The following is a 24,564-nucleotide window of genomic DNA, read 5'->3' as shown; positions in this document are numbered from 1 at the left end:
TCTGAAACAAAAAGAGTGTATGTTTAGGTTGCCCTCTGCTGGTAACTAACAAGGATTAGACTTTCCAATTTAGGAGCTCAATGAGACGACCACCCACAGCACTGCCTTCTAGCCCTTTGTGGCCCTTATCTTGCTGACTCCATCAGCCTCCACATCCCCTCCTCTTGCTTCTTCAAACTCTGCTTCCTGCTGTATATAATATCATGCTTTGTTTTGATGTTCTTCCTGCTGACCTCCCTGACCATTCCTTTCCTGCCCCTTTTGTTGGTTCTTTTTTTCTCTTGCCTGTGTTTGTTCCCTAAGACTCAGTTCCTTGCCCTGCTTTTCTTTTCTCTACCTTCTCCTCTTCAGAGAACTTCTAAATTCTATCTAAAGCTCAGGCAATTTCTACTCTGTGCCCCTGTGGGTTATTACCACCTCCTATTTTTTTTTTTTTTTTACTTCCTTTAAAATGTTTCCTTATTTTCTTTTTAGTCCTATTGTAAGCATCCTAATTCAAGTCTTTAATGTTCCATACTTAAGAATACTGCAATGGTCTTTTAGTTGAGCTGGCCTTGAGTTTTCCCTTTCCCAATATATGTTGCACAGTGCCATTAAAACTTATGAAAATATTACTTTCATAATGTCATTCTATGAAAAAATTCTCTGTGACTCCTTCCTGCCTACAAGATCAAGTTTGTACTTTTCAGCCTTCTACAATCATACTTCATCTATTCAGCTACGTTTTCTTACTATTTGTTACTAGTTTTAGTCACATGGCTTTTCTTTTTCCCCATTTCCACCTTCATGTCTTTCCTGTGCCTCTAGCCTATTCAAACACTCCCTTATCCTTTAGAAAACTGCCCATGCTCAACCTGTCTCCTCCTTCACTCCAACCCACTGTGCTATCCACTGTCTCTAGATTTCAAATGCAGCCACAATATACCCTACATTTATTGTTACTTTTAGGAATATACAAAGTAAATGACTGATAAAAATACTTTTGTAGGTATTTAGTAAAAAAGTAAAAATAATAATAGCTTACACTTATGGAGCTCTTTCTGTGAGGAAACTGGTCTAAATCCCATGTCATCACAAATTTAATCTAACCAGTCACCCTATGAGCCGGACCATATTAATCCCAATTTAGAGATGAGGGATAATATAGAGAAATTAAGTGATTTGGCCAAGATGACATAGATGGCAAGTGGCAGAACTAGGATTGCTAAAGTTTATAACTTGGAAATGATTTTTATACAAGATATACTGAAGAGTCAAGTAAATTATTTTCCAACAAATTTTCCCCAGTGTACTTTTAATGCCAAATTAGTAAGTATTAATTAATGTATTAATTAGCATATTAATGACATTTTACACTATGTGTTCATTAAGACATTCTATATATAGGTTGGATCATATGAAACTGCTGTTATTGCTGGTTTTTGTGGTGAAACATGGTTGAACGCCAGCAATTTCACCTGGTTCAACCTGATAGCTTCTTAACTTAAATGTTATCCAGTACTAAAACCTGAAGGGAATTCATCTCACAGAAGTGGAAACTATACATACTGAGAAGCAAGGCGAGGCCGGCGCAGGGATATGCTCTGGCTGTACTTCCATGGCCGATTCTTCTGGCGGTTTCGTACCCCGTCTTCCTGGTCCATCATCTGCTCTAGAAGCGTCTGATCATCTGCATTCAGAGGGGCCACAGAGATGTCCCTCACAGCACGGAATTCACCACAGTTATTCAGATGTTCATTCTCCAGGCGGAAGAAGTTCCACACAAATCGCCTTAGCAAAATGGGGTAGAATAGGCAAATTACTTATAAAATTTGAACACACTACTACTATCACCTGTAGACCTCCCAGTATAACAAGTTTCCACTCATAGAAACAAAAAAAGGAATTAAGGACTAGAATACTAAAATAAAATAGAAAAAAGATGGTGTGGGGGGGTGTGGGGGGGAAGGGGACAAGAAAGGGGTAGGCAAAGGAAAGGGACTCATGGAATGCAGTTTCAGAGTACTCATTCTTTCCCTTTATTGAACAAATATTTATTGAATGCCTACAATATGACAGGAAAAGGCACTGAATGAGACAAAGCCTCTTCCTGTATAAGTGCAATTTCTAATGACAGAGACAGATAATAAACAAGTAAACAATTAGCTAACGGTAAGTGCTCTGAAGAAAATAAAGCAGGGCAAGGGTATAGAACATGTTTCTTTGAAGAGATGGCATCTAGCAAGGAAGCAAGTCAGGAAAAGTCCTACAGAAAAGCATCCCGGGCAGAGGAAACAGCAAGTACAAAAGCTCCCAAGCTGGACAGGACTTTGGTGTGTTAAAACAACAGCAAGGTCAGTGGGGCTGGAGAGGAACAGGAAGGTTAAAATGGCAGATGAAGATGGAGAGGTAGAAAAGAAAGGGGCCTGATCCATAGAGGGCCTTATAAGCCATAGTGAAGAGTTTAGATTTTTAAGTGTGATAGAAAACAAGGAGAGTTCTGAGCTGGAGAATGATGTGATTTGTTTTAAAAAGATCATTCTATCTGCTGAACTGTGAACAGACCAAAGGAAGATGAGAACACCTGAAGGAAGACCAATTAGAAGCTGCTGCAGTAGTCCAGGAAAGAGATGATGGAGACTTAGATACAGCTGGGGACAACAGAGGTGATGAGAAGCAGACAGACTAGGGATTTATTTATGAAGATGAAGCCGACAGGACTTACTGACATGGGATGTGAGTGGTCTCAGGTTTTTGTTCTCAGTGAATGGTGACACCATTTACTAGAGATCTGGGTTGTTCCTATTAGGCCAGAGCCATTAGATATCCAAGAGGAAAATTCAGTAGCTACATGGACATGAGTTTGCAGTTCAAGAGAGTCTAGGACTATAGACAGCGTAAGAACAGTATTTCAAGTCATGGGTTTAGGAATAATATAAGTGGAGGAGAGAAGATTAAAAAGGATTAAACCCTGGAGCACTCCAATATTTACAATTTAGGAAGAGGAAGAAGAACCAGTAAAGGAACTGAGATGGAATAGATAGTGAGACAGAAGAGTGTAGTTTCTGAGAAATCAAGTGAAGAAAGTGCTTTGCTGAGAGGTAAAATAAGATAAGTACAGAGAACTAACCACTGGATTTACATAAAGAGGATAAAGAGGCAGTATGATCTAAGAGCACAGATTCTGGGAGACTGTCTAGATTCAAATCATGGATGCTGCCACTTACTAGGTGTAATAACCTTGGATGATTTACTTAACCTATGCTTCATTAGTAAAATAAGACAGTAACAGTACCTACCTCACAAGACTGTTGTGAGGATTCACTAAGTTAATACATGTAAAGGGCTTAGAACAGTGCCAGGTACATAGAAGGCAATACATAAGTGTTTGCTATTATTATTATTGATTATTAACAAAAGCAATTTAGTTTGAGTATTGGGAAAAGAAGACTTGAGTTGAATTAAAGGGAGAATGGGGGAGGAGTCAGAGAGCAGAGACAGCAAGTACAGACATCTCTTGAAGAGTTTTGCTGTAAAGGAGAGCAGAAAAATGGGCAGTAGTTGGAGGAAGATTCAAAGGAGATTTTTTGCTTTTGCTTTAAATGGGTGATAGAACATCTGATTCTATTATGAAGCTGATTTTTTTTTTTTTTTTTTTTTTGCGGTACGCAGGCCTCTCACTGCCGTGGCCTCTCCCGTTGCGGAGCACAGGCTCCGGACGAGCAGGCTCAGTGGCCGTGGCTCACGGGCCCAGCCGCTCCGCGGTATGTGGGATCTTCCTGGACCAGGGCACGAACCCGTGTCCCCTGCATCAGCAGGCAGACCCTCAACCACTGCGCCACCAGGGAAGCCCCGCAGATAATTTTTTAAACAGAAAAAAATCAAGAATAAAAAAGTAATTGGGCTTGCCTGGTGGCGCAGTGGTTGAGAGTCTGCATGGGTTCGTGCCCCGGTCCGGGAAGATCCCACATGCCGCGGAGCGGCTGGGCCCGTGAGCCACGGCCGCTGAGCTTGCGTGTCCGGAGCCTGTGCTCCGCAACGGGAGAGGCCACGGCAGTGAGAGGCCCGCGTACCGCAAAAAAAAAAAAAAAGTAATTGAGCTCCCTCTTTTTACTAGAACAAAATTTTTTTTAATGTATAAAGCAGCATACATGAAAGAGAAAGGAGTATTTGCGGGGAGGCGTTATTGGTGATCGAGAATTTCAGGTCCCAAACCTAGACATCTGAGAAAATGAAGAGGGGAAGGAGGGTTGACAAATGGTTTGGAGAGAGCACTGACAGCAACAAGTATACTGCTTCCAGATTCAATCTTATTTTATCAGGCCATCCTGATATATGTGCCCATCCTGACTCGGAGGAAAGCTAAAAATATCTTTATTTCATCTTCATTTGTGAAAGATATTTTCACTGGGTAAAGAGTTCTAGGTAGGGAGTTATTTTCATTCAGCACACTTAAGATACCATTTTAATGACTTCTGACGTCCACTGTTGCTGTTGAGAAGTCAGCTGTGAATCTAACAGCCATTTCTTTAAAGATAATCCTTTCTTTTGGGCTGCCTTTTTTTTTTTTTTTTAAATAAGCATTTTAACTAAAGCACAACATGAATATATAAAAGTGTGCAAATTTTAAGTGTGCAGGTTGGTTAATTATTATAAAGTGATCACAATGGGTAATTATCACTCAGAAACAAGAAATAAAAAATTACCGTATACCTAAAGCTGCCTGTATGGCCACCCTATGTTATCTTCTAGAGAGTTTATTGATTTACCTTTCATATTTAGCTCTGCAATCCACCTGGAATTGATTTTGCATACATTATGCAGTGGAAGTTGAGATTTATTTTTTCCCCCATATGGATATCCAGTTGACTCAATATCATTTATTAAAGAACCTTTTTTTCTCCACTGTTATATAGCCACCTTTGTCATAAATCAAGTAGTGTCAATGAATGTGTGGATCTGTTTCTGGACTCCCTATTCTATTGCAGTGGCCTATTTGTCTCTTCTTTGTCTCGTCAGACACTGTCTTACTTATGGTAGTTATATAATAGGTTTTGATATTTGAGAGTATAAGTCCTTTACTTTGTTCTTTTCAGGATAGTCTTGGATATTCTTGATCCTTACTGCTGCCATATAAATTCTAGAACTGGCTTGTCAATTTTCACATACATACATCTTTCATTAAATTTATTCCTTTAGGGCTTCCCTGGTGGCGCAGTGGTTGAGAGTCCGCCTGCCGATGCAGGGGACGCAGGTTCATGCCCTGGTCTAGGAAGATCCCACATGCCGCAGAGCGGCTAGGCCCGTGAGCCATGGCCACTGAGCCTGCGCATCCGGAGCCTGTGCTCCGCAGTGGGAGAGGCCACAACAGTGAGAGGACCACATACCGCAAAAAAAAAAAAAAATTTATTCCTTTAGGTATTTGATACATTCCAGGGCTATTCAAAACGGTATGTTTTTTTAAAATTTCATTTTCTAGTTGTTCGTGACTTTTTTAGAATATTAATTTATGTCAACCTTATATATTCATTCTAATAGCTTATTTGTAAATTCTTTGAATTTTCTACATATACAGTCATGTCACCAATGAATGATCATAGTTTTATTTCTTCCTTTCTAATCCTTATACTTTTTCTCTCCTCATTGCACTAGCTATACCTGCAGTATGATGTTAAACAGAAGTGGTGACAGCACGCATACTTATCTCATTCCTGATCTCCAGGGAGAACTTACAGTGTTTTACCATTAAATATGATCTTTTTTTTATTATTTATTTTTTTGTAGTGTTTACTTTTTTCATAAACAGGCATTGACTTTTCTCAATGGCATTTTCTTTATTTGTTGAGGGTTGTTTTCCCCTTTATTCATTAATGTGGTGAGTTACATAGATTGATTTTTAAATGTTAAATGATTTTTGAATATTACATCTTACATTCTGGGAATGAACCTAACTTGGTTGTGATGTATTATCCTTTTTATATATTGTTGGATTCATTACCCAATATTTTGTTTAGGATTTTTGCATCCCTGGACATAAGAAATATCTTTGTAGGTTCAGACATCAAAGTCATACTGGCTGCACAAAATGAACTGGGAAGTGTTCCTTTCATTGTCTCATTTCCCTAAAAGAGTTTTGTGTAAAACTGATGTTTCCTCCTCATATATGTGGAAGAATTCCCTGCAGTTTTCTTTGTAGGAAGAATTTTAACATGGATTTATTTTCTTTACTACATATAAACCTATCAGATTTTTAATTTCCTCTTTATCGGTTTTGGTAAATTGTGCTTTTTTGAGGAATTTGTTCACTCCGCTTAAATTTCTAAATTTATTGGCACAAAGTTGCTCATAATATTGTCATGCTCTTTTTAAAAACATCTTTAGGATTTTTGATATCTGTAATTTGTGCCTTCTTTCCTTTTCTCCTTGATCAGTACTATTTAGACATTTTAACAATTTTAGTAGTCTTTTAAAAGAACTAACTAGCTTTGTTAATTTTCTCTATTATATGTCTGTTTTCTATTCCATTAATTTCTGTTCTTTATATTTTCTTCCTTCTACTTTTTTTGAGGTTTGATTTGCTATTTAAATCTTTTTTCCAATATTGAGCTGTATACTTTTCTAATATATACATTTAAGGCTATACATTTCCCTCTAAGCATGGCTTTAGCTATATTTCACCTTTTCTTTTGTTACATTTTCAATTTCATTCTATTCAAAATATTTTAAAATTTTCATTGCAATTTCAACTTCAACCATGGGTTATTTATACATGTGATGCTTAATTTCTAAACATTCGTGAATTTTCAGATACCTTTTTGTGATTTTACTCCTCTGAAGTTTGTTAAGACTTCCTTTACAGCCTAGAATATGGTTAATTTTGGTAAATGTTCCATGTGTAGCATTTGTATTTAGTACTTGTTGTATGCAGTCCTCTAAATATGTCAATTAGGTCAAGTTGGTTAATTGACTACTTGTTTACTACTGAGAAAAGTATGTTAAAATTCTTCTCTAAAACTGTAAATTTATCTACTTTTACTTTTTAGCAGTGTCAACTTTTGCTTTACATATTCTCAAGCTATGTTATTAGGTGCATACAAATTTGAATTGGCTATCACAAATGAATCTCAAAGTCTCTAGGTCTGGCAAATTTCTTTAGCACAAAATTGGCTTTAGTGTTCTGCTTATCCTGGGATATCTGCCTTCACTTAGCATTTGGGCTATCTTGTCAGATCACTAATGTTTTTAGGAAGATTAAAAAAACATTTTATCTGGTATTTTTAGTGTTTCTACTGAGAAGGTTGGGCTGAATAACCCAAATTGCTAAATTGCAAAAAACGATTCTTAAAAGATTTTAATTCTAATTCCTGTTCTAAGACTTTTTACCTCATTTCCACTCATGACCCTTCCAATGGAGCCCAATTCTTTCTTTCCTTTCTTTTTTTGATTTAAAAACCTTTTATTAAGTACAACACACATTCAGAGAAGTGAACAAATCTGATGGGCACTGCATGATGAATTTTAACAAAGTGAACCCATCATGTAACTAGCACACGGATCAAAAAACAGAACATTACTCCACCCCTCACCCAAGGAGGTTCTCCTGGTGCCACTTCCAGTCACTGTCCCACAAGGGCAAATACTATTTTGACTTCTAATACCATAGATGAGTTTAGCCTTCTTTTGAACTTTATAAATTTGGAATCATACAGGGACATACTCTTGTGTCTAACTTCTTTTGCTTAATATTTTGCTCTGTGAGATTCATTCATGTTGTTATTTAGTCTTTTGTTCTCATTACTGGATAGATTTGCATGTGTGAAAATACCACAATTTATCTATCCACTCTATATTGCTGAGCACTTGGGTAGTCTCCATTTTGCTGCTATAAATAGTATTATTGTGAACATTCTTGTATGTGGGTCTTGGTGGCCTTAGGTTAGCACTCCTGTTTACTATATACCCAGGTGTTCATGCACAGCTTTGGTAGATACTGACAAAGAGTTTTCCAAAGTGGCTGTTGTACTAGTTTCCTCCTACCTGCAGTGTATGAGAATTCCAATTGTTCCCATTGTTCTACATCCTCATCAATACTTAGTGTGTCTGTATTTTTCATTTTAGCACTCATAGGTGAGTAGCTGTATCTCAAATGTAGGTTTAATTTGTATTTCCCTGGTGACTAAGCATGTTAAGAACCTTTTCGTTAGCCATTTGGATGTTCAAATGGAGCCCAATTCTAAAAAAGCTTCTAAGTCATCATCAGCAGTTACTTTAACTTTGTAAGAATTAATCTCTTAGTCCTTCAACCAGGATTTTCCAACTCTGAGGCTGATGAAAAGTTTGAGAAAAGTTGGAAAATTTAAGCTTTTCAAGTATAAGTTTTAATAAATTCTGATTTATAAGTATTGAGCAACTTTTTAGGTAAAAAAGAATCTTTGATAAACTTTTCAGTAGTTTGCTTACCGGAAAACCTCAAGGGGAGCAAAGACAGTAGCAATGATGTCCCTAGAATGAGGCAACAAAGTCATGGAGGTAATTGAGATTTGGATAGTCCAAGCAAAGCGCAGGATCACATCCTCTATGATGGCACAGTAATAATAGGCCTGAGGAATAATAAGCAAATTGAGTACACTTACCATCACGCTTCTTACAAATAAGCACACCTAGCACAGTAACAAGAGTCACATATCCTACTGACAAGCATAGGTTAAAGAGTTTTATATTTTAGAAAGATTTCACCAATTAAGTTTTTTTTTCTTAAATGGTACAATATTTAAAATGAATTTATAAATATTGTTTTACTGAATTTCAGTAATCATTTAACAAATAAACTTCATTCCCATATTGTATACCAGGCTCTCTTCTAGACCCCAGAAATACAAACCAGATAAAATCCTTGATCTGACTGAAATTATACTCTAATGTGTATGTGATACACTAATGACTCAATAGTTAATATTAGAAAATATTAGCAGATTTATTAACTCTGTTATTTGCACTTTTATTCTCAAATTGCCTTACCCTCCATCTGAAAAAATTTTGCCTTGCTTTTTGATGTCAGTAAATAAAATTAAGCTTGGATTTCACATACATAGTTAAATTTAAGGAATGTTCCATTTTCACATGAGGAAGACAGCACTCTACTAATCTTTCCAGGTACTAGTATCCAGTATTTGAGAGTCCACGCTTACCTACACAAGTCTTAAGTAAACAAACTGCCAATAGACCAGACCTGTAATTCACGGATTTTCTCACTATTAATCTCTGGATATCTAGCTCTTTAAAAATATGTACTTAAAGGTTATGACATCTTATGGGAACTAGAACTGATATGTATTAAGCCATAGCACTTATTTTATTTTAAAAAATTTAACAAAGGAATACTAGTCATGTCAGAAGAATATTAAACAAAAGAAATAGCAGTCCCCTTCTTGTCCCATTCTCTAGAGACAAACATTTTCAAAATTTGTAGCTATTTCTTCTATTATTTATCTTTCACATTTCTAAATAATGTGTGTATATTGCTATATCTTGATTAATCAATTTTAGACATTATCCACTGCTTACTATGATGAATTTTATGAAGATTTTTAACACATTAACATATCTCCCTCTTCCCTCCCCCATCCATCCAATAGAGCGATAATGTAATTTTTGGATAAATCCACATGCAGTGAACTCATTATTAGGCCTCTCAGTGAAGAGCTGCAATTTCATGTGTCTTTAAGAGCCAGTCAAGTGGATCCACATTTCACTGATGTGGGAGCTGATGTTACCAAAAATTGAAGGTCTTTTGGGAGGAATACACCTAACTTGAGGTCAAGAGACGCAGAAAAGTTAAGTTTTAATATGGAGATAACAAAAATGCTTCCTGGACCTGGGTATGGTGCTCAATAGTATGCGTTGTTAATGCCGAGGAACTGATTTTAAGGTACATATAACTGTGTTAATTTTTAAATGAAGTACCACTGGACTCAGCAAATAGCTTCTTCCTTTTTTAAGAAGAATAAATTTTATTCCAATATTTGCCTTTTTAAAATTGAAAGGGGTATGGTGATCCCCTAGAACATTTTTCTTATATATTTGCAAAGCATAATGTACAAAAGCATATACTTTATTTTCTAGGGTCATGAAAATATATAATAACAAAAAACTGGTTCTATTAACTAGTTTTATTACATAGAAATCAAAAAGTTAGAACTATTTAAACGGAGGAACGAATATTTATATAAAGATATAAACAGTTCATCAAAGCAACCATTATAACAAGAAATAAACGTATTATCTCTCTCAGTAAGGCAAGAACAGTTCAAAGAGCAATAAGGCACATACATTTGGTGACCACAAAAGGCCATCTTTACTTGAATGCATGTCTGCTGTCTGACTTGTGCTTACTATTACTTTTTTTGATTTTCTTTTCAAATGAGACTTATAAAGATATATCTAGTATCTTGGTCATATATTCTAAATTCGCACATTGGGATTGCTACAGCTTATGTTAAAAAAAAAAATCACTGTCAGTAAACATCTCCTTTTCTGCCTTCATTTGTTTACACAAAGTTACCCTAATATACTATTCTTCGTATTCACTCTCCTATCATTTATTTTTAATCCTCACACTTGAAAACAGCCTTCCCTAATCACCAATTAAATACTACACATTCACGCTTTTTCAAAGTGCAATTCTGAGGTACTGGTGACATTCTGACATAGTATAAAGTATTAGTGACCCAATTTATAATCTCCTCCACATCACAGAATTTTAGGACTGGGAAAGGATCAAGAGATAATCTACTATAACACCCTACCTTATAGAAAAGAATACACCGTAGTCTGGTTGCCTGAAATTATACAGCTAGTTAGTGAGAGAGCTGGGATTAGAATTCACTTATAAGGATTCCCAGTTCATTGTTTAATTTCTTTCAATATCTGAGTAAAGATACTCTTGGCCTTTTGACTTTTTAACTCAGCCTCTCGCATCCTTTATTCATATATATATAAATAAGATGCTAAAATAATTCCCACGTAATTATCCATGTATTTTTGGATTAAATTGGAACTTTAGGAAAACTGATTGAAATAAATGAAAGGAGAAGCCTTCTTGATGCACCCAAGCAAAGTCAGGCACTCCCCTTTCCTTCGTGCTTTCATAGCGCTGCTCATTCAGTCTAGTATTTATTCATTCATTCCACAAACATTAAGTCCCTGTATGCCAGGGACTATGCTGGATAGTGAGGGATATAGATACCTAAACAGGTAATTAAAATACAGTGTGACGATTGCCATAATGGAAGTTTGTATAGGGTAAAAAGGGATTAGTACGAATGTCTAATTATGCTTGGAGAAATAAGAAAGGCTTCTCAGAGAAAGCAAAAAACTGACCTAAAAAGAAGGAGCAAGAGTTTGCAAGGTAAACAAAGGGGAAAGAGGGCATTTGAGATGGAGGGAATTGCATGGTCAAAATAAATCATAAATGATAGTAAGTTATTTATTCCTCTATTCTAGTCTTTATCACATTGTATTGCAATCTGCTTACTTATCTGTTTAGAATATAGATTAAGGCCTCCTTGAGAACCACAATTTTACTTTGTTTTTATTTCCTATAGCCTCTAGCATATAGTAAACATCTGATACATTTTTGCTGACTGAATGGATTAGTACTTTTTGGTAAGTATTTTCTCTAATTATATTAGGTTGGGATTGGGTATATATTGTAATAGGTACACCTGAGTTGTTGTTTTGTTTTTCTTTTTTAAATAAACCCAAGGACTCTTTGTACATACTTTTTGGGGGTATACAATCTCTTCCCGGAGGAAAGTGTTTTCTCCTGCATTCTTATCAAAGAGACCCCAGTCCATCTTCAGATCCCAGATGAGGGTGTAACAGGAACTGATGATACAAAAGACGATCCACAGGTAAAAGAACACTACGGTGTCTGAGTGACCTCGTTCTGAAGAAAGAAAAGGGAAAGAGAAAATTACTAGATTCAGGTAAAATTCTTCATTAAATAAAACTAATTTAAAAACAGATTCTTTCTCCAGCTCCATAAAGGAAATAAGGTTTTAAAAGAAATCTCTTTAGTAGAATCATTGTCTAACGAAAGTTAAATAATAAATCTGATTCTTCTGAAGTTCAAATAATTATCAAACATTCATCAAATACACAAAATTTGTACAAATGTGCATTTAGAGTTTAGAGGCTTTATGGTGAAAACATAAAATTTCAAATAACTGCAATGGAGGTTTTGAATATTACAAAAGTTGTCATTTTAGTTTTTGCCATCAGGTGGCAGCTTAGGGTCAAAGATGAAAAAAATTTATGAAACACCAGTAACAAGGAATGCGCTGCATTTGCTTTAAGAAATTCTTGGATTGTTTTTACTTTAGAACAACATTTCCTTCATATATGTAGATCTTAATACTTATTGTGAAAGCAATCGGATAATTTTAATTCTAGGCAAAATGCCAGAAAGCAACAGATTGATGAGGAATGTACCTTAAGAACATATATGAAAGCAAATTTCTCTCAAATCACAAAGCAAAGAATGATATGTTTGCTTCTTTTGGATGTTATTTAATGATGCAAAGGCTTAATGTGACTTTATGCTGGGAACACTATAATGTAACTTTGGGTTTTATGCCGAGAACACTATAAAGTGCAATAAATCAGAATAATAAAAATAATTTGCAAAGGTAGTTACACAACCTAGTCTTTTTCATTCTCCAGTGCTCTGTATATTCTCTATGAAACTTTTCTTTGACAAGTTTGAAAGTCATCGTGATGTTCTTTGTATTCTCTGGTTGTAGGATATAGGTATATAACTACTACTAATATGGTCCTCAATCATCAGGAAAAAAAGGTGTCATCTAATTCAAAAAAAGTTTAAATTGTGGTTAGTTTCCCAAAGGCTTAGAAAGTAAAGGATGTATCATGCATTATCCATAATCCTTCCTATTAAAATAAACAAGTGCTGGGAATTTCCTGGTGGTCCAGTGGTTAGAACTCGGTGCTTTCACTGCTGGGGCTCGGGTTCAATCTCTGGTCAGGGAACTAAGATCCTGCAAGCCATGCGGTGCGGCCAAACAAACAAACAAAAAAACAAGTGCTTACTAATCATTTTTAGATAGTAAAATGTTAAGTACAGTATTATTCAAAGGCACCCTTTAGACATTTATAATCTAGTAAGTTGAAACAGCCATTTGTTATTGATGATAAATTTGAGCTCAAAATAAAATAAACAGGGGCTTCCCTGGTGGCGCAGTGGTTGAGAGTCCGCCTGCCGATGCAGGGGACGTGGGTTCGTGTCCCGGTCCGGGAGGATCCCACATGCCGCGGAGCGGCTGGGCCCATGAGCCATGGCCGCTGAGCCTGTGCTCTGCAACGGGAGAGGCCACAACAGTGAGAGGCCCGCGTACCACAAAAAAAAAAAAAAAAAAAAAAAAGGGACAATGGGCTAAACTGCCTTCCTCTAAACCCATATTATTTCTATGAAATTGCTATGAAATATAGACAAGGACTTACTGACTTAAAAAAATATATTTTAACAGAATATTTTATAATAAGTAATTTTTATCTTATGAACTTCTTCAAACAATGATTTGAAGAAATCAAATATTTCGTCTACATATGCTACATTTTGGTCTTTTTAAAATTACTACCCTACGTGATCATTTCCATCTCCCAAATGAGGAGTGCTTCTCCCTGAAATCATCTGCCTTCATTGGTATTCAGAGGTTGTACCGGGAAGATATTATCACTTTAGGCAAGCAATTACATCTAATTCTCTGTTGGCTAACTCTGGTAGCCCACTTTAGTAATGTTCAGAATCACAGAAAATCAAGTCATTGGTATTCCACACTAAGCTTCTATTACACACCGGCCATGTTAGAAGCGTAATTAATACCAGACAAATGTATGGTAATTGGTATCTAGTGAATCTAAAACAAATAAAATAAGCTTCCTAGAGTTTTGTACCCATTAACCATCACAGGAAGGATAAAGCAAAATAATATGTTGGGAAAAGTGCTGAGAGAGAAACCAGAAAAATTACATATGGACATCATTGTGAGTCATATTTCAGGAAGGATATTTTAAATATGAAAAAGTGGCACTGTGTAAAAACAAAGTGAACAGTTTTCTTTCAACCAAAACCTTTCTACTCTGGTAAGAGCTTACCAGGTTTTAATCTGAAATTAAATAAGGAAACAAATAAAATAGACTGGGGACACTGTTTTCAAAGCTCAAACCTATATAGGTAAGCTGAGTTATGAGTGAGTCTGGCTATCAATTTATCCTAGGACAGGCAAGACAGACATTATATTCTCATTTTACAGTTAAGGAAGCTGAAGTTCAGCGAGACAGTCAGTAAGTGGAAAGATAACTGTATTTGAAGTCACAAGATCTGGGTTTGAATCCAGACTCTGCCTCTTTCTAACTCTGTGACTATAGAAAATTCATAATCTTAAAATGATTGAGACAAAAATGGAAATCATTAGGCCTAAGGATAAATGAGGAAACTAGTAATAGGAATCTTTAACCAAGGAACTTTTTTTGTACTAGACAGCACTGTTTCTCTAAGTCCAACTCAACTTGAAATAATAGTTCCATAAAACTATTAAGTAACATTAAAAATATTTCTAAGGTATGTGGAAAACAGAATTTAAAAAGTATACACATATTATTATTTCAGACTGTATATAACTTTATGTTTATAGAAATACAGAGGTATCTATCCCTGATGAGGAAAGTAAGATTATTAAAGGGATTCATTTTAACTTTATGTATTATTTGAATTTTGTTTTTACAGCCATATATACATATCCATGTTTTATTTGTATAATTAAACTAAAAGAAAAAGGAAGAAAGTGGGCTAAAGTAAACAGTTACCATCAGGGTGATGATATTTTATAAATGATTTAAACAAGAGTTTAATGTTGCTATATTGTTTTTATAATAAAGAAGTACACAGGAATTCATTTATTCATTCAACAAATGCTTACTGAGTGTCTACTACTATAAGCTGTGTTATTTATTATATAGGTATAATACTTAAGATCAGCTGCAGGGGCTTCCCTGGTGGCGCAGTGGTTGGGAGTCCGCCTGCTGATGCAGGGGACACGGGTTCGTGCCCCGGTCCGGGAAGATCCCACATGCCGCGGAGCGGCTGGGCCCGTGAGCCGTGGCCGCTGAGCCTGCGCGTCCGGAGCCTGTGCTCCGCAACGGGAGAGGCCACAGCAGTGAGAGGCCCGCGTACGGCAAAAAAAAAAAAAAAAAGATCAGCTGCAAAGAAAAATCTGTTCATTTCTACATTCAACAAACATATGCTGAATGTCTACCAGGTAACCAGGTATATTTTAGAGAACAGAAAGGTACTGAAGAACTATTAAGGACTAAGTGTGAAAGAGGAGAGATGTAAAATAAACAAAAGCACAATGTGGAAGTGCAACTGTGGAACTGTGCATACAGGAGGAATCAATAGGTTAGGCTTTCAGGACGGGAACAGCCAGGAAAGGCTTCCTGGAGGGGGTGCTACTTGAGCTGAGTCTTGAAAGTTAACAGTCGTGAGTTAACCAGGTTTGTGAGGCAGAGAGAGCCATATCAAAGAATAGAAACGATTCATTCAACAAATGAACACCTACTTACTATATGCCAGATATTATTCTAGATACCAGGCACACAGTAGTGAATCTTATTCACCAATGGGCAAATTTCCTACCCTAATGAAGCTTACTACTTTAGTTGGGGTAAACAATTATCAGATATACAAGTAAACAAGACAATTTCATACAGTGAAAAGTGCCAAGAAGGAAACAGAACATGGGGACTTCTCTGGTGGCGCAGTGGTTAAGAATTCACCTGCCAATGCAGGGGACACGGGTTCGAGCCCTGGTCTGGGAAGATCCCACATGCCACGGAGCAGCTAAGCCTGTGCACCACAACTACTGAGCCCGCGTGCCACAACTACTGAACCCGTGTGCCACAACTACTAAAGCCTGCATGCCTGTAGCCTGTGCTCTGCAACAAGAGAAGACACCGCACACTGCAACGAAGAGTAGCCCCTGCTCGCCACAACTAGAAAAAGCATGCAAGCAGCAACAAAGACCCAGTGCAGCCAAAAATAAATAAATAAATAAATAAATAACAAAAAGGAAAGAAAACAGAACATGGTGACATGATTGAGACTGGCAGAATTCCTTTAGATAGTGTTCAGGCAGAGGAGGTCTCTAAGTTGATATCTGAGTAATGAGAAGGAGCCAGCTACATGAAAAGCTGGAGGAAGACTTACATATATAATATTATATTTTCTAGTAATCATAAAAGGTAAAAATTTAAAAGGTAAAAAGAAACAGGTAAAATTAATTTTAATAATACATTTTGTTAACCTAATATATCTAAAATGTTATTTTAATGTATAATTAATGTATAGAATAAATTACTATATAAAGTCATTGTGGCTATTAGAATAGAGACAGTGAGGAAAGGCAGAGTACTGTTTTGAGACACAGGAATGAGAAAAGGAAACAGATTAGACCAGGTGGCTTACTGAGACAAGGAAAGCCTTTTTAGGGTGAGAGACTGTATATATAGGTTGAAGGGAAGGGGCCAGTAGTGACGAAGAGATTGAAGATTTAGGAACGAAAAGGGGTGACTGCCAGAGCAAGATCCTGAAAGAGACAGGAGGAAATGAGATCAGAGCACTAAGGTGGGAAACCCTGTTCCACAGTCTGGGAAAAATACGGTGAGAATGGATTTGGGTTAAGTAAGTATGTATATAGGTAGAAGATAGCTGAAGGAAAATGACTCCTGATAGGTTCAAGTTTTTCAGGGTACAGGAGACAAAGGTAGTCTGTAAAAGTAAAGAGGGAAAGACTGAGTTGGAGGTTTCGAGAAAAGCAATGAGAGTTATCATGAAAACCCTTTTCAAGTTAATACCCTTTTCTGAGATGACAAAAATTTAATAATAAAAGTTAGCAAAGGACAAATTAACATGTGTAAGTTTAGAAAGAGGGTAATATCTCCTTCCTATGATTATTTTTAATAAAACATTTTGTGCTTATACTATCTTTTATTATGATATAAACATACTTTTTCTCTCTTTCCTATAAAACTGTACCCTATCTAGCATTTTAAAAAGAATTTAACTTTACGATGGAGTAAACTGTATATGTGTTTGTATTTTCCATTAAATTGTAATGTCTTTTAGGGAAAGATCTCATGCCAGCATTTTTCCAAGGCCTATACTCCACTCCACACAGCGGGAACTCTATTAATTTTTGCCAAATTGAATTGAGGGCAAGTGCTGTGTTTTACTCATTTTTAAACTTTCTGTACAATGCCTTACATTCCAACAAATACTTGGGGAAGGCAACATGGTTTCTGGCAGCCTACACATACAATGTGTCCCTAAAAACTCGTATATAGCTGAATATGAAAAAGACAAGTAACAGATGTACATGTTATATGAGGATTTTGTTTCCTGAGAACTAAAAATAAGAAAATAAAACCCCTTATTATATCTTCCTTGTCTTTTAGACATAATATTTAATGACATTATTCCCAACATCTTACAGACATTTTTCGTTTTTACTCTTTACAACAGAACACAGATAATCTCTTCAAATCGAATGAGTGTTGGCAATGACGTTTAAACGTTGCTGCTTTCAGTATGCCTAATGATTTCCATCTTTGCTTTAATAGTATTAAATTCGAGACATTTCTTTTCAATAATGAAGTGTACCATCACATATAATTCCCGCTCATTTTAATAAAAATGTACAAAACAGAACAAAATATTCAAATAATCACACAAATACACTAGTATTTGTGACAAAGAAGGTGATGCTGCCAAAGCTGTTAGTTGGCAGCTAGTGCTACCATGTGAAAGCAGGAAACATTCTGAATCCAAAGGATAACTAAGGTGTGTGTGACTATCTGCAAAGTCTTATAACTTAATACCCAAAATGTCCAACTTTCAACTGAAAATCACTAATCATACCAAGAACCAGGAAGATCTCAAACTGAGTGAAAAAAGTCCATCAGTAGATGCCAAAAATGAGATGAGAGCTGCTGGAATTATTTGATGAAAATGCTTTTATGAACAATTATGAAATGCTTGAAACAATGAAAAAATAGGAAGTCTCAGCAAAGAAATAGAAGACATAAAGAAAAACCACATGGAAATATTAGAACTGAAAAATACAATAACGAAAATAAAAAACTCAGTGAATGATGTTAACAGCAGAATAGAGAAGACAGAGGAAATAGTCTACAAACTGGAAAACAGGAGAATAGAAACTAACAAAGCTTAACAGTGGAATGAAAATATATTTAAAAGAAGAAGAAAGAAAAGAAAAGAGATTCAGGGACCTGTGGAACCATAAAAATGATCGAACATTTGTGTCATTGGAGCCCAGAAGGAAAGAATAGGGAGGGGCTGAAAAAGTACTTAAAGAAATAATGGTCGACAACTCCTCAAATTTGATGAGACATAAACCTACAGATTCAAGAAGTTGAGCAAACCTCAAATAAAATAAATCTAAAGCCAAAACACATTAAAATTAAACTTCTCGGGCTTCCCTGGTGGCGCAGTGGTTGAGTGTCCACCTGCCAATGCAGGGGACACCGGTTCGTGCCCCAGTCCGGGAAGATCCCACATGCCACGGAGCGGCTGAGCCCGTAAGCCATGGCCGCTGAGCCTGCGCGTCCGGAGCCTGTGCTCCACAACGGGAGACACCACAACAGTGAGAAGCCCGCGTACTGCAAAAAAAAAATAAATAAACTTCTCAAAACTAAAGACAAAGATAAAAACCTTGAAAGCAGTCAAGAAAAACCCAATACCTTAACGGCCAGGGTTAAAACAATATGATTGACAGTGGATTTCTCATCAGAAATCTTCTGGAGGCCAGAAGAAAGTAGCACAAAATTTATCAAGAGCTGGAAAAAAAAGAACTATAAACCCAGATTTTTATACTCAATGTATACAAATTCTTATACTCAATATCCTTCAGGAAAGGAAGGGGAAATCAAGACATTCTCAGATAAATGAAAACTAACAGAATATATTAGCAGATCTACCCTGAAAGAATTGTTGAATTCTCTAAACAGAAAGAAAATAATAAAAGAAGGAACCTTAGAACTTCAAGAAGGAAGAAAGAACCAAGTAAACAAAAATATCGGTAAATATGATAGGCTGTACTTTTCCTCTTGAGTTTTCCAAAGTATGCTTGACAGCTGAAGCAAAAATTATAACACTGTCTGATATGGTGCTAAATGTATGGAGGAAATATTTAAGACCATTACATTATAAATGGGGGAGGGTAAAGAGATGTAAAGGGAGGTAAGTTTCTATAAGTCACTGAAAATGGTAAAATGATGACACTAGGACACTGTGATAAGTTATGTATATACAATGTAATACTGAGAACTACTAAAAAAACTATACAAAGAGAGACACTCAAAAATGTTATAGATAAACCAAAATGGAATTAAAAAATATTCAAGTAAATACAGAGAAATAAAAAGCAGAGAGCAGAAAACCAAAAAAGAAAATGGCATACTTAATTTAAGTTCTAACATATCAATAATTACATTAAATGTCAATAGTGTAAATATATCACTTAAAAGAGATTGGCAGAGGGGATTAAAAACTATGACCCAATTACATCCTGTCTACAAGGACTCACTTCAAATATAATAATATAACTATGTTGAAGGTAAAAGTATGGAAAGATATGCATCATGTAGACAATAATCAAAGGAAAGCAGGGTGGCTATTTTACTATCAAATAAAGTAGACTTCAGAGCAAAGAAAATTAGTGTAAACAGACAGGGCCATTATATAAGTATATTAGAGTCAATCCACGAAGAAGATGTAGCAATCCTCACTGTGTCTACATCAAACAACCAGAGTAGCAAAATACATGAAGCAAAAGCTGATAAAATTGAAAAGAAAAATAGACAAATCCACAATTATAGAGATTTCAACTCTTCTTCTCAACAACTAATGAAACAAGTAGACAGAAAATAAGCAACAATATAGAATTCAACAACATCATTAACTAATAGGATCTAATAAACACTCCACCCTACAACAGCAGAACATACATTCTTTTCAAGTGCCCAATGAACATATAGCAAGATAGGCCAAAAAAATCAATAACAGAAAAATCTTCAAACACTTGGAAACTAAACAACACACTACTAAATAATTCATGGATCAAAGACAAAGTCTCAAGGGAAATTTAAAGAATACACTGAACTAAATGAAAATGAAAATGTAACATATCAAAATTTGTGGGACTTGGCTAAAGCAGTGCTGAGAGGAAAATGCATAGCATTTACATATAATTATACATACAACTGCATACATGAGAAAAAGAGAAAAAATATCAAATAAATAGTCTAAGAACCCACCTCAAGAACCTAGAAAAAGAAAAGCAAAATAAATTCAAAGCAAGCAGAAGGAAGGAAATAATCAAGATAAACACAGAAATCAATGAAATTGAAATGAAAAATGGAGGAAAAAGATCAATGAAACAAAAAGTCAATTCCTTGAAAAGATCAATAACTAAATAATAATAATTCTGGAATGGATAAAGGTATGTGTTTTTCCCTTCTCTCCTGCAAAAAGACACAGTGTCATTTGTTTAACTAAATGGAATGCTACTGACCATAATTATTTTACAAAGAAATACAAGGATCCTAAAAGTTTTTGACACTGTTTCAAGTGCTTACTTTATGAAGCTGTAAAAAAGCTTCAGGTACTACATTCATAAGGGTAGAAACTTTTTTCTTAGTTAAACTAAAAAAAATTAAGCCACAGACACAAGCTAAAATTTCAGCCAATTAAAAATGGAAATAAGATTGTGTAAGATTTAACACAGCAAGATCCTTTTTGACCCACCTCCTAGAGAAATGGAAATAAAAACTAAAACAAATGGGACATAATGAAACTTAAAAGCTTTTGCACAGCAAAGAAAACCATAAACAAGACGAAAAGACAACCCTCAGAATGGGAGAAAACATTTGCAAATGAAGCAACTGACAAAGGACTAATCTCCAAAATTTACAAACAGCTCAATAACAAAAAAACAAACAACCCAATCCAAAAATGGGCAGAAGACCTAAATAGACATTTCTTCAAAGAAGATATACAGATTGCCAACAAACATATGAAAGAATGTTCAACATCACTTATCATTAGAGAAATGCAAATCAAAACTACAATGAGGTATCACCTCACTCCAGTCAGAATGGACATCATCAAAAGATCTACAAACAATAAATGCTGGAGAGGGTGTGGAGAAAAGGGAATCCTCTTGCACTGTTGGTAGGAATGTAAATTAATACAGCCACTATGGAGAACAGTATGGAGGTTCCTTAAAAAACTACAAATAGAACTACCATAAGACCCAGCAATCCCACTACTGGGCATATACCCTGAGAAAACCATAATTCAAAGAGTCATGTACCACAGTGTTCACTGCAGCTCTATTTACAATAGCCAGGACGTGGAAGCAACCTAAGTGTCCACTGACAGATGAATGGATAAAGAAGATGTGGCACATATATACAAATGTGCCACATATATACAAATGAATATTATTCAGCCATAAAAAGAAACAAAATTGAGTTATTTGTAGTGAGGATGGACCTAGAGTCTGTCATACAGAGTGAAGTAAGTCAGAAAGAGAAAAACAAACACAGTATGCTAACACATATATATGGAATCTAAAAAAAAGGTTATAAAGAACCTAGGGGCAGGACACGAATAAAGACACAGACGTAGAGAATGGACTTGAGGGAACGGGGTGGGGGAAGGGTAAGCTGGGACAAAGTGAGAGAGTGGCATGGACTTATATATAATACCAAATGTAAAACAGATAGCTAGTGGGAAGCAGCCACATAGCACAGGAAGATCAGCTCAGTCCTTTGTGACCACCTAGAGTGGTGGGGTAGGGAGGGTGGGAGGGAGATGCAAGAGTGAGGAGATATGGGGATATATGTATATGTATAGCTGATTCACTTTGTTATAAAGCAGAAACTAACACAACATTGTAAAGCAATTATAGTCCAATAAAGATGTTAAAAAGGAAAAAAAATGAACTGTGAAATAGTTCCAAATTTACTTAAAACAAAGTAGATAAGAACTTCTACATCCCCCATGCCTATAGCCTACTGCTTAAATCAAAGAAAGTAAAAAAAAAAATCAATTGATCTGATTTTGTTCTTTAGAAAACCATGTTGTTGTTTTTTTTTCCCCTTCCTGGCATCCTGACCTCTTCTAAGTAAGTGTTGTCAAGCACAGTGTTGCCATACATTTGTGCATTGTGATCAATTGTAATTTGTTACTAATGTTGAAGTATTTATTTTATTTACTTAAAAAACAAATAAGTCTATTAAAGAATATCAATATTAACAAAAACAAACAAAAAAGACTGTATAACATTTAAGTAGTCATAAGAGCAGTATACAGTAATAAGAGTTGAATAAAATATAGATAAAAAAATAAATGTTAGCAAAAAATGACAATATATATTCTACATTATGATTAATTAACAGATCTAAGAAGGAAGTGAGAGTATATATAATAGGAGGTATGCACAGAGAAAGATGGAATGCCAAAATCTCTTTCACCATTTTCCACACAACCTGCCAATACTCTAAACTAGTATAACACATCAGATCTAAAAAAGCCATCTGAAACAATTCTTAATCTCAGAGTCCAAGACTGTGATGTCTTTTTATAGAAACCTCATTTGACGCATTTTCTTTCAAATTGGGTATCAGAAATAGAGTAAAAGTTAAATTATCCCAAACTTTACCAGGACTTCTGAAACATCTATTCAAATATTTAACCTAGGAAGCATCTCATCAATCACAGTATCAATTCACTTTGAGATTTAATTAAAAATAACAAAACGAAAAGACAACCCTCAGAATGGGAGGAAATATCTGCAAACAAAGCAACTGACAAGGGATTAATCTCCAAAATATACAAACAGCTCATGAAACTCAGTATCAAAAAAACAAACAACCCAATCAAAAAATGGGTGGAAGATCTAAATAGATATTTCTCCAAAGAAGACATACAGATGGCAAAGAACGTGACAAGATGTTCAACATCATGAACTATTAGAGAAATGCAAATCAAAACTACCATGAGGTATCACCTCCACCATCCAGAATGGCCATCATCAAAAAATCTACAAACAATAAATGCTAGAGAGGGTGTGAAGAAAAGGGAACCCTCCTACACTGTTGGTGGGAATGTAAACTGGTACAGCCACTATGGAGAACAGTATGGATGTTCCTTAAAAAACCAAAAATAGACCTACCATATGATCCAGCAATCCCACTCCTGGTCATACATCGGAGAAAACCATAATTCAAAAAGATACATGCACTCCAATGTTCACTGCAGCACTATTTACAATAGCCACGATATGGAAGCAACCTAAATGTCAATCGACAGAGGAATGGATAACGAAGATGTGGTACATATATACAATGGAATATTAGTCATAGAAAAGAATGAAATAATGTCATTTGCAGCAACATGGATGGACCTAGAGATTGCCATATTGAGTGAAGTAAGTCAGACAAAGACAATTATCATATAATATCCTTATATGTGGAATCTAAAAAAAGGGTACAAATGAACTTACCTACAAAACAGAAATAGTTACAGATGTAGAAAACAAACTTATGGTCTACTAATGTTTACTTAAGTGTGGCCAATGAATCACCTTTAGTAGAAGCACCATGAGGTGCATGTTAAAAATGTATAAATTTCTGGATCATCACCCTAATCCTAGTGAATCAGACTGAAGGTGGGCCCAATATTATGCATTTTAAAGTAATAATCCATGGTGATTCACACATATACCGAAGTTTGAGGATCCCAGCATTACATCATGCTGCCTTGTTGGAAATAACTTTTTAAAGTAGAAAAAGGAATGGATTCAGAGATTGAGAATTATGGTTTTGCTACTTACTGCCATGTGACTCAGGGCAGGCAATTTAACCTTCCTGATATATTAAAATAATAATAACATCTACTTTCCCTTAGGGTTAATATCAGGTTCAAAATGAAATAATGTGTGCCAAGATGCTACATATTGGCAAATAGCTCTATTAGAATAATAGAAAATAAAGAGCTGAAGGAGCCTTAGAAAGACAGTCTAGGCCAACTCCATTTTAATTTTTTTTAATGAAAATAACTATTTTCCTGTTTATAAAAGAACTGTACATTCACCATAAAAAGTTCATAAAAGGGCAAACAAAGCGAGAGCACTGGGCAATCATATTACCTATAAATGTTATTTTATTCATTTAAAATTTTAATATTCTTTTCATTTTATAATTATAATCAGAAGAATGTTAAATAATAGTGATGATTGCAGATATTCTCATGTTAGTCCAGATTTTAATGAGAATGTCTCTAACATTTCCCCTCTAGTCATGATTCTAGTGGTTAGTGTGGGATGCTGATCGATAGATTGTGTGTGTGTATACATATATGTGTATATATGTGTGTATATACTGATCCTATATGTATACACAGTACTTGCTATATTTAAGAAGTAT

General features: G+C 35.5%; 1 protein-coding gene across 2 annotated transcripts in view; it reads right to left on the bottom strand.

Annotated features, from left to right (window-relative positions):
- XPR1 (xenotropic and polytropic retrovirus receptor 1) overlaps positions 1–24,564 on the bottom strand; it is a 195,906-nt gene that overhangs the window by 7,216 nt on the left and 164,126 nt on the right. For both annotated transcript variants that reach the window (XM_032637054.1, XM_032637044.1), the window contains exons 12-14: positions 11,760–11,926; positions 8,440–8,579; positions 1,549–1,770 (exon numbers count right to left, since the gene is read on the bottom strand). In XM_032637054.1, the coding sequence (XP_032492945.1) occupies positions 1,549–1,770; positions 8,440–8,579; positions 11,760–11,926 (529 nt within the window). The remainder of the gene's footprint in view (positions 1–1,548; positions 1,771–8,439; positions 8,580–11,759; positions 11,927–24,564) is intronic.

Source organism: Phocoena sinus, chromosome 1 (assembly GCF_008692025.1).
Source record: "Phocoena sinus isolate mPhoSin1 chromosome 1, mPhoSin1.pri, whole genome shotgun sequence".
Classification (NCBI taxonomy): domain Eukaryota; kingdom Metazoa; phylum Chordata; class Mammalia; order Artiodactyla; family Phocoenidae; genus Phocoena; species Phocoena sinus.
Note: the sequence above shows the minus strand (reverse complement) of the source record. Positions and strands in the feature narration are given on the sequence as shown.